Source organism: Aulonocara sp. 'chitande type north' Nkhata Bay, linkage group LG6 (genome assembly GCF_057382095.1).
Source record: "Aulonocara sp. 'chitande type north' Nkhata Bay isolate Kocher_YH1m ecotype deep benthic linkage group LG6, A_spYH_male_GT1.1, whole genome shotgun sequence".
NCBI lineage: Eukaryota > Metazoa > Chordata > Actinopteri > Cichliformes > Cichlidae > Aulonocara > Aulonocara sp. 'chitande type north' Nkhata Bay.
In genome coordinates, this window is record NC_141349.1 from 36,029,352 (window position 1) to 36,044,030 (window position 14,679).

At 38.8% G+C, this 14,679-nt stretch overlaps 3 protein-coding genes across 4 annotated transcripts; 1 reads left to right on the plus strand and 2 right to left on the minus strand.

Moving 5' to 3' along the window:
• Positions 1–361: 361 nt before the first annotated feature.
• calhm1b (calcium homeostasis modulator 1b) lies at positions 362–8,512 on the minus strand. Its single transcript, XM_086297682.1, has 3 exons — positions 8,384–8,512; positions 7,214–7,801; positions 362–1,852 (listed from the first exon to the last, which is right to left on the minus strand). The coding sequence occupies exons 2-3, from the start codon at positions 7,757–7,759 to the stop codon at positions 1,343–1,345; spliced, it is 1,056 nt and encodes a 351-aa protein (XP_086153808.1). The 5' UTR covers positions 7,760–7,801; positions 8,384–8,512; the 3' UTR covers positions 362–1,342.
• An 819-nt stretch (positions 8,513–9,331) lies between these two features.
• LOC147328374 (inositol 1,4,5-trisphosphate receptor-interacting protein) lies at positions 9,332–13,047 on the plus strand. Its single transcript, XM_086296686.1, has 2 exons — positions 9,332–9,446; positions 9,724–13,047. Exon 2 carries the CDS (start codon positions 9,736–9,738, stop codon positions 11,623–11,625), a length of 1,890 nt encoding a protein of 629 aa, XP_086152812.1. The 5' UTR covers positions 9,332–9,446; positions 9,724–9,735; the 3' UTR covers positions 11,626–13,047.
• Positions 11,635–14,405, minus strand: zp3c (zona pellucida glycoprotein 3c). Of its 2 annotated transcripts, XM_086296688.1 has the most exons (9): positions 14,312–14,405; positions 13,745–14,239; positions 13,566–13,672; positions 13,344–13,447; positions 12,670–12,853; positions 12,469–12,592; positions 12,305–12,393; positions 12,147–12,220; positions 11,635–11,943 (listed from the first exon to the last, which is right to left on the minus strand). In XM_086296688.1, the coding sequence occupies exons 2-9, from the start codon at positions 14,177–14,179 to the stop codon at positions 11,777–11,779; spliced, it is 1,284 nt and encodes a 427-aa protein (XP_086152814.1). In that variant the 5' UTR covers positions 14,180–14,239; positions 14,312–14,405; the 3' UTR covers positions 11,635–11,776. The 2 variants fall into 2 exon arrangements, with proteins under 2 accessions (XP_086152814.1, XP_086152813.1); XM_086296687.1 differs by having other exon boundaries at positions 13,745–14,362.
• Between the last annotated feature and the right edge of the window lie 274 nt (positions 14,406–14,679).

Here is a 14,679-nt window from a genome sequence, read left to right on the forward strand (position 1 = left end):
ATGGGCTCTTCAGGGATGACAGTACCCGCACAGAGCACGAGGGGTCACTAACCCTAACCCTTACCCTATGTGAAAATCATAGTTACCGGATCACAATGCAATTAAACCATTTTGGAGATGTTGGACCAGTGTTGTAGATACCATTTCTACCACCGCCATCAGGACAACAATATATTTTGAAAGAAAGTTACCCCAGCTTTCCAGCAGCATTGGACGCTCCACTGATGCTGTCTTAGAGGCATATGATAGCCAAACACTGTAATAAGACGCTTTTTATTACCCATCTTTATATAGGTATATCAAAAAGGTTACATATTCAGCTTTAATTACATTTTTCTGAAATAAATATTTAAAAGCCTTTTCAAATAGAACAGAAGCAAAGTGTTTGCTCGGTGATTGTAAAATAGGGTTTACCAGGGAGTGAGTGACAGAATTGGGGCTGAGCAAGCAAATAAAGAAGATGCAAATGTAGACCTTGTTTTCGCAGTGACATGTAAATTGTTTTGACTGCGGCAACCTTTAGTTTTTGCATAAATCTTAGGTTTGCTTTATTGCAAATGCAGTATTTCTGTAGCGTTATATTCAGAGACAATCCACGTAGTAATCTCAGGTGCGCAGCAGCCTCAGTTAGCTGCCATTATTCATCTACAGGCCACAGCAGAAAAGGCAAGAAGCCGTTTCAGAAAAATCTCTGTGCATACAGAAATAAGTGTCCTTTATCGCTAACAAGATCAACTTTTCATCGTTTTTTTAAGATATAGGTTGCACGAGACACAGTGGGTGCTTGACGTAAACGGAGCTCTTCTAAGCGATGTTTTCATTTCTGTTTAGTTCTGCTCTGGGAATATTTATGGTGGCCTTGCACTTGAGAGCAATACAAACATTCATTAGTGTTATCAATGAGAACTCTCCAGTGTGCTCTAATAATGCTTTACTATCAGCCTGATAAAGCAGCACTTATTAGCAGCCTAGAATTTACAGACTTCAGATTTCCGCACAAGCTCAGTCCCTTGGGGAACGATGAGAGCGTGTTTTCGACAATAATTCATGACAAACAGATAAAACACAGAAATGAAAACAACAGACTTTGGATTACACCCAGTGCCAGACATGTTCTCTGTAAACTGAACTGTATGTGAACCAGAAATATGTCGACAGTTTTTGTTTTCTTAAAATCTATTATACATAGCTACATACATATAGATTATACCATCAGTCAACCAGTCAGTTAAAATAGTGTGCGTTTAAATAAAGCTTAAACTGCAGTGCAGAATGCAATAATATATATTCTATCTTTCGCAAATAAAATACTCTGGAAAAAAATAGTTTCTCTTTGAACTCTTTAGACCTTACTGTAATACACCGCCCACTCTTTTTTCTCCACATCGTGAGTGTGGCTCTTTACAAACCCATTTATTTCCCCGTTAATGTTTCCATTCATTTCCCCCTTTTTTTCACCATCTTCATGTTCTTTTCTCAGAGCCAGAGGTGGCTTACAGGTGTGCCAGTTCCACAAAACTTTGTTCATATCATCCTGGGCTCTGATACCCAACAGCTTTTCCTCATCACTCTTCCACGTGTCTTCATCTTCGTTGTCGCTGTCGTGTTTGCTGTGATGGCGGTGGAAGCTTCTCATCTCTCCGCTGATGTTCTCAAAGTATTGCTGGATGCAAACCTTGGCAAAGCTCTTGGCGTGCTCCTTACAGGTTTCATCGAACATCTTGCGTTCAATGTCAATATAATGGGACCAGTATTTGGTTTTGAGGAAGGCGGCCTGGGTGAAGCATGGCCGAATAGCTCGGATCAGGAAGGCAGCGAAGGTCATCATGAGCAAAACCATCCATCCGCATGCCTGTGAAATGCAGAAATGATAAATCCAGCAAAATGACCACTATTTTGAGCTCTCTAATGATGCACTATAAACAAACTATAGATGTTAGAAGGATCACACATAGACATCCTGCTAATCTTCACTCCTTCTGATTTATCTGTGCTTGTGCAGCTACTGAAAATCAGATGTGGTGAAGAAGGCATATTTAGCAGCTTCTTGACAGCGTCATAGCTCATTAACAGAATCTGTATATCAACTGACTTTTTAGAGATATCTTACTTTTAAGCCTGTATAATTGCCCTTCAGCTGATCAAAGACCTAAATAACAGTGTGGGTGTTTTTGGAAGAAGTGGAAGAGGTCCCAGTTCCATGAATAATAAATTTCAAGGCTTATCTATTGCTCTAATAAGCCAGCAGGAAAGCTTCAGTGAGCTCAAACTGTAAAGTGAATTATAGTCTGGCAGGGAGATTTAAGTTAAGAGCAGTCTTTGAGGAATAAAGCGAAGAAACTAAAATTAGTTTTCCTTGTTTTGAAGTTAAAATAGTTCAGTGAAATGACAGCCAGGGCTGAAGCCAGGATTTTAGAGACACTGAGGTCACGAGGGCCCACATTGGTACTCTTTTGATGGTTTTATTTAATTAGATTATTCATATTATTATTATTTTTTTGTGAATTCAATTTGATTGCGTAAATGCCTTTTAAAGGACAACTCTCTACAGTTTAGAAAGATGGTGAATCTTTGGTTCCTTATTTAGCTATTCATTTAGTTAGCTTAAGAGTCAAATCTAAATCTGTTCAGCCGAACAATACTTGAAACAGCCAAATACAAACTCACCAATTAATTTTTTTTAAATTAAATATTGTCAGCTAAGGGCAGTGTTGTCATTTTGTTGTCAGTCATTTTGACTCGCCATGGAGAAAAACTGCAGGTGGTACTAATAACAGTAACAATACGTCTTTTCTATTCAGCTACTCGAGTGACAATGAGTCAGCACGAACAATACCAAGACTGTGGAATTCAGCTACCATTACTTTTTAATGGAGAAATTATTGACTGATACCAGCAGCTGGACAATACCGACATTTTGTGTTCTATTTATTTTGGTTTTGGCCTGTTTATCCACATTGTTTCTGCCAGGGAAACAAAAGAAATCTGCATAATTAAAAATTGGATCACATGAGCCAGACTTCCCTCAAAAGAGCCTCGAAAGATCCCTTAAAACAGCTTGAAATCTTTCAGCTCTTCATTCTGCTGTGTTTGAAGATGTAGTCAGCACAAACATTGGCCACTCACAATGATAAATGTCTTTTTTTTTACCGTTGGTGTAAATCAGCAAGGATGACACCAAAGTCCTTCAAGAAGCAAAGCTCACCGCTTTGCTCCCATCTTAGCAAAATCTTTAGGCAGGTATGTGGGGGTTTATTTTTAAACGGCTAAATGAATGGAGAGAAGGCCATAAAAGTTATTTTCTTTATGATCATAGGGACAAACCTGAAAAAACCCACTAACAACTAAAGCTGCTTTATTATGGCTCTAGAGCACAGAATAAAATTCATGTTGTGGTTACAGTAGACAGAGAAAAAATAATATGTTAAAACTTTCAGGAGCATCTATTGTGCACTTGTGTCAATGGAACAACATGATTGGCTCATACACCGATCAGACATAACATTTATCTCCTTATCATCTCACCCTTTAGTGGGTGAGATATATTAGTGTTCTCAAAGCTGAGTTTTAGAAGCAGGAAAAATGGGCAAGTGTTAGTATTTGAGCAAGTTTGACAAGGGCCGAATTGTAATGGGTAGGCCACTGGGTCAGAGCATCTCCAAAATTGCAGCTGTGTGGTGTTCTTGGTCTGCAGTGGTCAGTATCTATTAAAAGTTCAAGGAAAGAAGAGTTGTGAACAAGGGTCACGGGCAACCAAGGCTCACTGACGAGTTTAGGGTGGGGAGGCTGGTCCATGTGGGCCAATCCCACAGATGAGCTGCTGTAGCTCAAAAAACTTAATGCTGGTTCTGACAGAAAGGTGTCAGAAAACACAGTGCCTCACATTATTATTATTATTATTATTATTATTATTATTATTATTATTATTGCTGAGCCCTGTCAACCACCAAAAATGTGTGCATCAGAACTGGACCGTAGAGCAGTGGAAGAAGCTAGCCTGGTGTGATGAGTCCCATTTTCTTTGACATCACTGGGATGGTCAGGTGCATGTGAATTGCTTACCTGGGGAACACTTGGCACCAGGATTCACTATGAAGAAGGATAGCTGGCAGAGGCAGTGTAATGCTTTGATAATGCTCTGCTGGGAAACCTTGGGCCCTGCCATCCACGTGGGTGTTACCTTGATATTACCAACCTAAGCATTGATGCAGACCATTTACACCCTGTCATGAGAACAGTATTCCCTGATGTCTGTGGCCTCTTTCAGCAGGATAATGAGCCCTACTAACAAGCAAAAATGGTTCAGGGATAGATTGAGAAGGACAACAAAGAGTTTGAGGTGTTGACCAATCAAGCATCTGTGGGATGTGTTAGACCAGGGGTCCCCAATCCCAGTCCACGAGGGCCGGTGTCCCTGCAGGTTTTAGATGCGTCCTTGATCCATCACAGCTGATTTTAATGGATAAATTACCTTCTCAACATGTATTGAAATTCTCCAGAGGCCTGGTAATGAACTAATCATGTGATTCAGGTGTGTTGACCCATTGTGAGATCTAAAACCTGCAGGGACACCGGCCCTCCTGGACTGGGATTGGGGACCCCTGTGTTAGACAAACATATCTGATCCACGGAGGCCACACCTCTCATCTTACAGGATTTAAAGGATCCGTTGCTAACATCTTGGTGCCATATACCAAAGCAGAACTTCAGGGGTCTAATGGAGTCCATGTATCCACAGGTCAGGACTTTTTTTTGCCAGCAAAAGAGGAATCAACACAATATTAGTTGGTCATAATGTTACGGTTGATCGGTGTATGTTTCCCATTTTGGCTATTAATATGCTTTTTGGATGAAGATATATTGGTGTATCCTCTAAATGCAGTGTTTTCACTGTTTATTTCACACTTGTATATTTAATGTTATCTTTTTTTCTCAATTCTACTAAAAGTAACATTCTTGTATTTGGCCCTGACAGTTTCACTAAGGAGGTCAGTCAGCACATCGGCCCCACATCGGCGGTAATTAGATCATTTTCTAAGAAGCTTTTGGTATCATCTTTGAACAACATCTAAAGTTTGAATCTCTAAGCTGTCTAATATCTTAATCTCTAAGAATGTCTAAACTCATCCAGTCCAGTCTATTTCAAAAGTCAGACCTTAACTATCTGGAACTTTTAGTCGACACTTCAATTTTCTCTCGCCTTGATTATTTTAACTCACTTTTCACTTGTATCTCTCAGTTCTTCATAGCAAGTCCTATTATTAACACGTAAAGCTCTACATGAGCAGGCCCCTGCTTATGCAGTGCATCAGGAAAGTATTTATAGCTTTTTACTTCTTCCACATTTTGTTAAATTTATTTTCAACACAAAATTCTGCCCACCCCTTAATGATAAGTTTTCCTAAGTTAAAAAAAAAAAGCTTGAAATTCTTACGAATTTATCAAAATGAATAAATACATAAAAATAGAAAATGTACATAGATTTTACAGCCTTTGCTTCACCGTAGGCATGGTATTGGCCCAGTTTCTGCCAGACATATTGCTTGGCATTCAGGCCAAAGAGTTAATATTTATTTCATATTTGTTTAATCTCGTCAGGGTCGAGAGAAAGAGCAAGGCTGGATTTCTGTGGAATGGCTATTGGGTTCTCGGTCACCTCCATGACTAAGGCCCTTCTACCTTGATTGCTCAGATTGACCATGCGGCCATCTCCACAAAAGTCCTGGTGGTTCCAAACTACTTAAATGTATGGATGATGGGATCTAGTGTGCCCATTTGGACCTCGACAGAATCCTCTCTCTGAGGGTATTAATATAGCACCAAATCACAATGAGAGTCACCACAAGGCATTTTTTATATTGTAAGATAAAGACCCTACAATAAAATAACACTCAATGCATCATGACTTCAGTAACCGCGGCCTATTGCAGCATAACTAAGGGAGGATTCAGGGTCACCTGATCCAACCCTAACTATATGCTTTGTATAAAAGAGTAGTTTTAAGCCTAATATTAAAAGTAGAGAGGGTGTCTGTCTCCTGAATCCAAACTGGGAGCTGATTTCACAGAAGAACCAAGCTGAATTCTCCGGCTCCCATTCTACTTTTAAAAACACTACGTAACAAAAGTAGTCCAGCAGTCTGAAAGCAAAGTGCTTTACTGGGGGTGTTTGGTACTCTGAGATCTTTAAGATGAGATTGGCCCTGATTAATCAAGACCTTGTATGTGAGTTGAAGGATTTTTAATTTCATTCCGGATTTAACAGGGAGCCAATGAAGAGAAGTCAATATTTCTCCCACAGTGGCTTCTCTTCATTGGCTTAACAGGTGTGTGCCTTTCCAATTCATGTCCAATCAACTGAATTTACAACAGGTGGCCTTCAATCAACTTGTAGAAACGTCTAACAAAGGATCAGTGGAAATAGGATACACCTGAGCTGAATTTTGAGTGACATGGGAAAGGCTGCGAATGCTTATGTGCATGTTATGCTTTTTGTTTTGTTTTTTTAAATAAATTTGCTAAACATTTGAAGCAATTTTCCACTTTGTCATTATGGGATATCGTGTGTAGAATATTGAAGAGAAAAATAAACTTAATCCATTTTGGAATAAGACTGTACCATAAAAAATTGTGGAACAAGTAAAGGATACTTTATGGTTGCACTGTATATCAAAGCTGGTGAGACCTTATCACTCAAATCATTTGATGAAGGTCTCCTATTTGTTCCGTGTGCTTTACATTAAAACCAGAGTCTATCTAGCTTATAACCTTGGAACAGCCTTTGTCAGCCTACGAGTTCAGCCGATTCAGTGATTTCTTTTCAACCACTGCCAAAAAGTCTTGATTGAGGGTAGCTTTCCCTAATCTTTCTCCCATTATTTGGGCCATAGTTTGCATCTATTTGCCTGTATGGAAGTGTGTATGTTGGAATGAATGCCTGAATGTTGGATCATGTGGTGTCTGCCTTTTTTTTTTTTCTTCAAACGGGTAAACACTTTGTAACTATGTGTTTGGAAAAGTGCTATACAAGTTAAGTTTTTTGTTTGCTATCGAAGTGGCTTATCAAACAACCATCATGGCATATAGCCACCAGCTTAGCTACTATTAATATTTTTCATAAATGTGGTGAGAGAAATTGCACACCTTGCTTGATTTTGTCAGAAAGTCATACTTAGAAACCACTCACACAGGGTTGCAAATAAACAATGGGATACCTGAGATATACACTTGATGTATCTCGATGCTGCCTCTCTTAATTCCTTATCCTCAAACAGGTCTTTACAAGGGATACGTGCCAGGAATTTTAACTTCTCCGTCTCTGACATTCCTTGAATGACACTGGAATTCGCAAACCTGTCAATATCCAAGCTGATGCTGAAAGCGCAGAGGAAGCTCTTCCCATCCATGAGAGTGACAGACACCCACACTGCAGGGGCAATCAAAGATCTCTGTGTGATTGAGCAAAACATGTAGCGCAGGATTGTTGGATCCTTGATTCTTTTCCCAGTGGGTCTTTTCCACTCCTCTGCCAACACTGACACATTATTGTTCAATACAAAACCTAACAAAAAGAACCATATGGGAGGAATAAGAAGCAGTCCGATCCCATAGGTGTAGTTATACTCTGGCATACAGGGACAGCTGAACTCAAACGCTGAGTACATTTGAGCACTAGCTAGTGCCATGATACCACAGATTCCATTCATAAAAGACTCCTGGTTGGATTGGAGAAACTGGAACATCATACGAAACTTATCCATCTTGAGAAATGTGTCGGGTCTTTAGTTCACAAATACTTAAACCTGTTAAAAAAAGGACAGTAACATGTTTAAGATAAGGCAAAAAAGGCATAAAATCAGATTTTTACGAGAAATGATTATAGGTTCTAGTAAAATCTTTATTAATGGTTAAAAAATAATTGCAAATATTTTACATGTGATATAGAAATCTATAAAAGATGGCAAAGATCAACTTTTGGAGTGCCATACTGTGAAACAACTATTTGAATGTTGAATTTTAAGGGAAAATAAACCATCAGGCCAAATGCTATATGTGTTATTAAGCAGTCAAGTAAGTGATAAATAGACTTTTGGTTCTGCATTCCTTTTTCTATTGAATTAGAGGCTTAGTAGGTAGAGAAATATCACAACACTGGACTGTCAAAATTTATTAAAAGTGATTATTACTTATCTTTAAAGCATTTGGAACTTACTGCATATTCATTAATTAGGCCATAAAACATAATTTATTAAAGGCAGCATGTTAAATAGTGATATTATAATCTCTGTAAACTATGACTTCTACTTTAAAACAGCTTTAATGTGGACTGGGCTATCGGTTTAATATAGAGGAATAAATACAAGAAATACATAAAATACACTTACCTCTTTAAACAAGAGTCAATGAATAGATCAAAGGTTTAAAAAAACCATATAAGGACAGTGTCCATAATAGAAGTTTTGCTGTTGTACTTAGCAATCATCATACCCCTGACCAACTGAAAGGTGCTTCTCGAACTCTCTGTCCAAAGCGAGCAGCATCATCTGTCATCATGCCCCTCCCTTCATAGGCACCTGTCTTTAGTGTGATGCCAAAACAAATTCTGATTCACCCCGCATTCTCAAAAGTACACCTGTTAAAGGGAACATATAGTTTCCATCGTTTCTGGGAATGCCTTTATTTGCTAATATGCATGCAGTGTGTGGTGAGGTTTATTCGAGAAACCCGAACTTCGAGGGTGTAGTTGTGTTAATGTGTAGTCGTAACAACGAAGACATGCAAAAACACTTTCAACCCATTCAAATATCTGTGGCTTTGGCTGGAAAATGTAATTGTCTAAGAGGTGAGGGTTCAGCCTGTTCTCACTTGCGTAATCAAAACCAGAAGAATCAAATTGAAGGCTTCACTTTTAAAATATAACTACTAATGTTATCACATATTGATTACTTTATTTCACATAACTCTTTTAGAGCACCTGGACCCACTGACTGTAATAGAGCTTGACAAACCAGTTAGAAACCCACAAGAAGATAAAAGACAGAGGCACTCTCTGCTATTCATGCATATAAAACACCATTGTTTTTATTTGAACAAAGGTAGGTGGCTAAATGCGTTCATTTCATAGTATACTATGAAATGATCTAAACAACCTCATACTGCTTACTGGTAAAAACTGTCTAACCGATTCAAAGTAATTGCTCAATTCTGACATTTTGAAATTGCAGTTGAATTTACAGGAAGTCTGTGCTATCTTTTCTTCTGTCTATTGCACAGGAAAATGTCACAGCAGAGCACATGGGCAGGGTGTGCAGGAAATAAGTCACAGAAGGCAACCTACATCTAAAATAGGAAGAGATCACAGAACCTGCGGCTGTGCAAGGTTGATCTCTTAGTTCCGTCTGTATACCTATTCAGTGCGTTGCATTATTGAGATAAACATACTTTCTGGTGCGTATTCTTCTTCTCTTTTAATGTCATGTGCAAAAAGTAATCTAGTATTTAGCATATAAAGTAACAACAGAAAGAAATAAGTAAAGAGAGGAAGTTGCTTCGTTCTCTGTTTTCTTGCATCACTGTAAAATTTGCTAGCAGGAACATTGTTTTTGAATTATTTTAATGGATAATTGCAAGGTTTTAGATTCAGTCGTGTTTTGTTTTATTAATCACTAATTAATCACATGCATTTTTATAATTGACTGAATGCTGCCATTTAATTCACTCATAGACAATACTGACGATGCAAGAAACTCTGCTGAGAGTGTTTGTGGTGGGTCTCGGTCTCCTAATGTGTCCAAAGGATGACCCTGGAGTTGAGGAATGGGACGGTATTGTCAACAAGGACATGCAAAGGCATGAAGAGAAGCTGCTGAGAGAGGAAGAGAAACTCGACCAGGAAATGCCACCTGTCAGTGAGAAAATACACACAGACAAAAATGAGACTGAACATGACAGAAACTTTCATGATGAACAGAAGTCTGATCAAAACGTCACTGAAAAAGACAAACTTTTAGAGTCAGAAGGACATGGCAGCAATCATGAATTACTACGGGGCCGATCCACAGCTAAATCAGATCCAAGTGTGCCTAAAAATGATAATGCTGAACCAGAGGCTGCTTTAAAGACATCACAAGATGCTAATGAGCTAAAGGGAAAAGATATCCATACTGACAGCTCTTTTGGAGACCCTGGCAAACCACAGGGGCAGCATGCAAGACCTGAGAAGGAAATATCTAGTTCCAAAGGACAAGACACACCTTTTAAAAATGTCAAGACATCAGAAAATGAAACCTCAGAGAAATCAATTGCAGAATGGGAAAGAGATTACCTCTGGTACATTTGGAACACATTCTCAGTGATTTCCATGATCCGTTTCTGTTGGAAATACCTGAATAGGAATTCCCAAATGACACAAATAGCAGCCTCCCCTGTGACGTGCGCTGCTGATGAAGTGCAGCTACCAGACATCGGCACACTTAACGATTTTTATGCTAAATATGTTCAAGAATCATCTCAAAAGAAGTGGAGGAAGGATGAGTTTCTGGAAGGATTTGCAAATGACCTACTAGATGCTATGAGGACCATATGTGGTAAAAATGGCAGTATGGTGATTGAGGACTTTCAGATGCTCAGTGCCTGTAATATCATTGTCCCTTTGACCCCACCTAAGCCATTTAGTTTTCACATTCAGCTCTGTAACCACAAAGGGAGGGATTTTTCAAATATGCCAGTGTGCGGTCAAATAAAACTTTTGGAAAATAAGAAAACCCAAGATTGCCCCTGTCAGACCTCTGATGCAGATGAGGATATGGTTTGCCTGCTGCATTCTGACCACAATGAGAACGTAAGGACAGAAATTACTGAGGTTTGTGATGGTTTTCTGTGCTCAAAGAACACTCCTTTCTTGTCAAAATCACTGGTCTCCAGATGGTTTCAGAGCACTATAAAACAAGCATGGAGACTGATTTCACACAAGTATGAGTTTGAGCTCAATATTCACTATATTGATGCTCCTGGTGCTCTAGTGATCAGGTTCAAGTCAGGCAAGAAGATCACCTTTAGTATGAATCCCGTGGTTACATTTAATGATGATGCTTATTTTTTCATCACACCTTGGTCCTCAAGTGATGCAGATACTTTCTGGAGACTATCCTTAACCAGCTATGAAGACCATCTCCTAGAACATCTCTCGAAACGCCTGCCTGAAAATGCTTGTCATATTCAAGCACTTGAAATTGCACGTTTCCTTCACAAGAGGCAGACTGCAATGACAGGAAGTAGTGCGCTGAAAGATTTTCATTTCAAAACGGCCCTAATGCATCTGCTTCTCACCACAGACCCAAGACACTGGAACGCAAACTGTGTTGATTCGAGGTTACGAGACTTGCTATCCTTTATAGAAAGAAGCCTTGAGAAAAAGGTACTGAAACACATTCTCATTGGCAGTTCTTTAACTGAGGTTATTGAACTTCCTGCTGAATTAATCAGAGCAAAGCCAGTGAATCTCTTCTATCCTCTTGTGGTACATAACTGCATGTACAGGAACGCTATGATGCATTTCCAGGAGATGCTTAGAAACGCATACATGATGGTTGATGATTACGCAAAATATACTGAAAGAGCAAACTGAACATTTGACGACAGTGCAATTTAGAGTTTTAATTTTCAATTGAACCATTGACAGTAAACAAGTTGTTGTACATTCATAAATGGCATACTGTGCAGAGTTCAAGAAATAAAGCCGCTATTTTTAAAACAATTCTGATCATTTAAACATTAAATTATTGGTCCCAATTGTTTAGGAAGTCCTTATGTTTTTCTGTATCTGAGTCATCCAAGTTGAACATGCCAGCATCACGGGACTTCATCTTGGGCTCAGACTTTACATGTTCATCTTCACTGGTCAAGTCAACCATCCAAGAGTGACTTGAGATTATCTTCCTAGAAGCTGGTGGAGGGGGAAAAAAAAAAAAAAAAAAAAAAAAAGTTTAAAATTTTATTTGCTCACATGTGAGACCACTTTCATGCCTTCAGTGTTCTGCAAGACTGTCTGGTTGTCTGTTTGCATCAAAAAGACTTCATTCAACTTGCAATGAGCTAAGCTTAGCTGAGTGAAAAGCTATTGCATCTCATGTAAATTTAAAAAATTACCCCTTTGCTGTGGTGGCGAGCAAGTTGATTCACAACAAGCGCACACAGTGTCATACCCGTAGAGCTCTTTCCAGCTAAAACACAAAGTGGGGTCAAAAGATTTGATGATAGCAAGCACAAAAGTAACACATCGTAGAATTTCAGTTTAGCCAACTCACCTTCCAGTCACTGGATCATAGTTACAAGCCTTCGAATTACGAGTTGGAGTAGGTGACCCCATAAAGATCTCACAGTGCAAGTACTGTTCCTAAAGAGACATTGCATTTAGTGTTTACATAATGCATTTCATGGCATCCATTTCTATACAACCTATTGAGGCTACCTGTGATGAGATCATGGAAGCAGAGTCCTTGAAGATGACAGCTCCCACAGTCAATCTCTGCACCATCTTTGAGCTACCAGTAAGGAACTTTGACTGTAGCATCACCTTGCCATCAATCATACAGCTAGAATTGGAGATCACAGGTTTATCCACTCGCAGCAAGTCACCCCAGTTTTAATTATGATACTGTAAAATTATTACCCATTGTTGTCAACGACTGTATATTTAGGATTTGAGTCTGGGTTGCTGGAAGGGGTCATGAAGCACTTGTTGATGTAGAGCCTTTTATTTCTAGAGCTTGCTGTGGTGTAAAGTACACTGGCCTCAAAGTACATCGACTGTCCCAAGGTGTAGATTTTGGTCCCAGTGACATTATTTCCAGACGCTTTAGTAGGGTGAAAGTGGCAAAGCACAATAAAAGGCAAAAATAAATCAGGCTGCTGCATATGTTTGGCTAACTGAGTGCATTGTGATGAGTTCTGAAAAATGTTTGTGGAACATTTTATCCTTCCCTAAGCTTTCACCAGTATGGATGCTGTTGTAGCTCCATAGTGTACATTTGCATGCCAAAATAAAAGACAGGCAGCTGTTATGGTATATGAAATAAACATTTGCTTGAACTTAAGCTTGTCTGTGGTGTACTTTCTATAAAAATTTTTTTAAAAAAAGTCCTTGCACAGAAAGGTTTGTCAAATTTCTATTTCCTCATTCATACCTAGAATTAAAAAGGTTTGGATGCTACTTTCCACTTTGATAGAAGACTTTGGGAGTTTAATATTTAGTGTTACCAGCCATATTTGAAAGTCTTTACTTTAAAACATACTTAAGGCCTACCATTTGAAGAATTCAAATTTTGGACAGTCTAGAATGTTTACCATCTACAAGGGTGAGGCTGAACATTCTTTTTTGTTTCAGTGCTCTGAAAACTGTTCCTCCTCGCAGTTTGGGGTGGAAGCCAACTTTGTATGAGTGAAAGAACCTGCAATAGTTAAAATGAATTAATTGGAGACAATTTTAAAATTAAGGACACTTGGCTGATTGAAAGGCTTTCACAATCTTTTTTTTTTACAAAAAAAAAAAAAAAAAAAAAGTCTTACCTGGGAAACCGACACTGCAGAGGAATTTCAAATGGCATTTCCCTTAAAACTGGAGTGGTTTGTCTGAAGCGGAGAACATTGCTGATGGACAAGTAATCTGCATGACTCTGGAACATAAACATTTCCATTTGGTTTGTCACAGTAAAATATGAAACAAATACATTAGGACATTCACCAACCTCTTTCTTGAATCCACAGCCAGTTACAAAAGAGTAGAGAAAGTAGTAATAGTGCTCATTTTCTTGGTTAACGGGGCATGTACCTAGTTTCAAATATTTGTATGCATCTCTGGATTTGAAGACCCTTTTCCTGATTCTTACGTACATTTTATCCACATGGCACAAAATTTCAACCACATTGTCTCTGCCCATTTCTGCTCCTCCAGTTACAGGAGCAGCAGGAGCACTAGCAAGCAATATTTTCCTGGCCCATTCAGGAAGGGGCCTGACTCCTCTTTCTGGCTTGAAAAGCTGCTTTTGGTCATAGGAGGCTGGGACATTGAGATACTTGGGTAACTTCATTGCTTCAGGTGTTGAAAGATCTCCATGTGATGCACTCCTCTTGAGTTGAGGTGCAGAATCTTCCGTTTCATCTTCATCTGCCACTGTCTCCATTTTTTCCTGGTCTAATTCAGGATCTTGCCCAAACACACCATACTCAGCTTTATCTATAAACTGAAAACAGGCAGACCAAAACAGCAGAAATAAAAACCCAGCCTGCATCAGCCCCATTACTATTACTATTACAATTTTAAATTCCAGTGGCTGCCTCACACTGCTGGTCCTTCAACTAATAAAGCAGTGTTTCAGCCAGCTTTTGTATTCTTCAGTTCAGAAAGAATTCACACACCTGCTAGAAATGACAATCAGTGCCAACCAATGAGTGGTGGCCAGCAATAATCAGCTTTTTTTAGTGGAAAGTGGGTGGTGTTAAATTATGCTTCTTCCTAATCCTTTTTGATGTTTTTTATGATGATAATTTTTTTCATATGGTTTGTTTTGTTTGCTTGTGTTTTTTGTTTATTTCTTTTTTATTATTATTTAAACATGGTCAAAATAAAGCGACACATTCAATTACATTTCTCACATTTTCTTTCTGGTTGACAGTTTGACAC

Bases quoted from the DNA above. Each gene is read 5' to 3' on its own strand.
- calhm1b (XM_086297682.1), bottom strand. From the start codon at position 7,759: ATGGATAAGTTTCGTATGATGTTCCAGTTTCTCCAATCCAACCAGGAG. The intron at 1,853-7,213 runs GTATCCCATTGT...TGCATTTCACAG, and splicing joins ACATCAAGTGTATATCTCAG to GCATGCGGATGGATGGTTTT.
- LOC147328374 (XM_086296686.1), top strand. From the start codon at position 9,736: ATGCAAGAAACTCTGCTGAGAGTGTTTGTGGTGGGTCTCGGTCTCCTA.
- zp3c (XM_086296687.1), bottom strand. From the start codon at position 14,296: ATGGGGCTGATGCAGGCTGGGTTTTTATTTCTGCTGTTTTGGTCTGCC. The intron at 13,673-13,744 runs GTTGGTGAATGT...TTTATGTTCCAG, and splicing joins GCTGTGGATTCAAGAAAGAG to AGTCATGCAGATTACTTGTC. The intron at 12,394-12,468 runs GTAGCCTCAATA...ATGTCTCTTTAG, and splicing joins CTTCCATGATCTCATCACAG to GAACAGTACTTGCACTGTGA.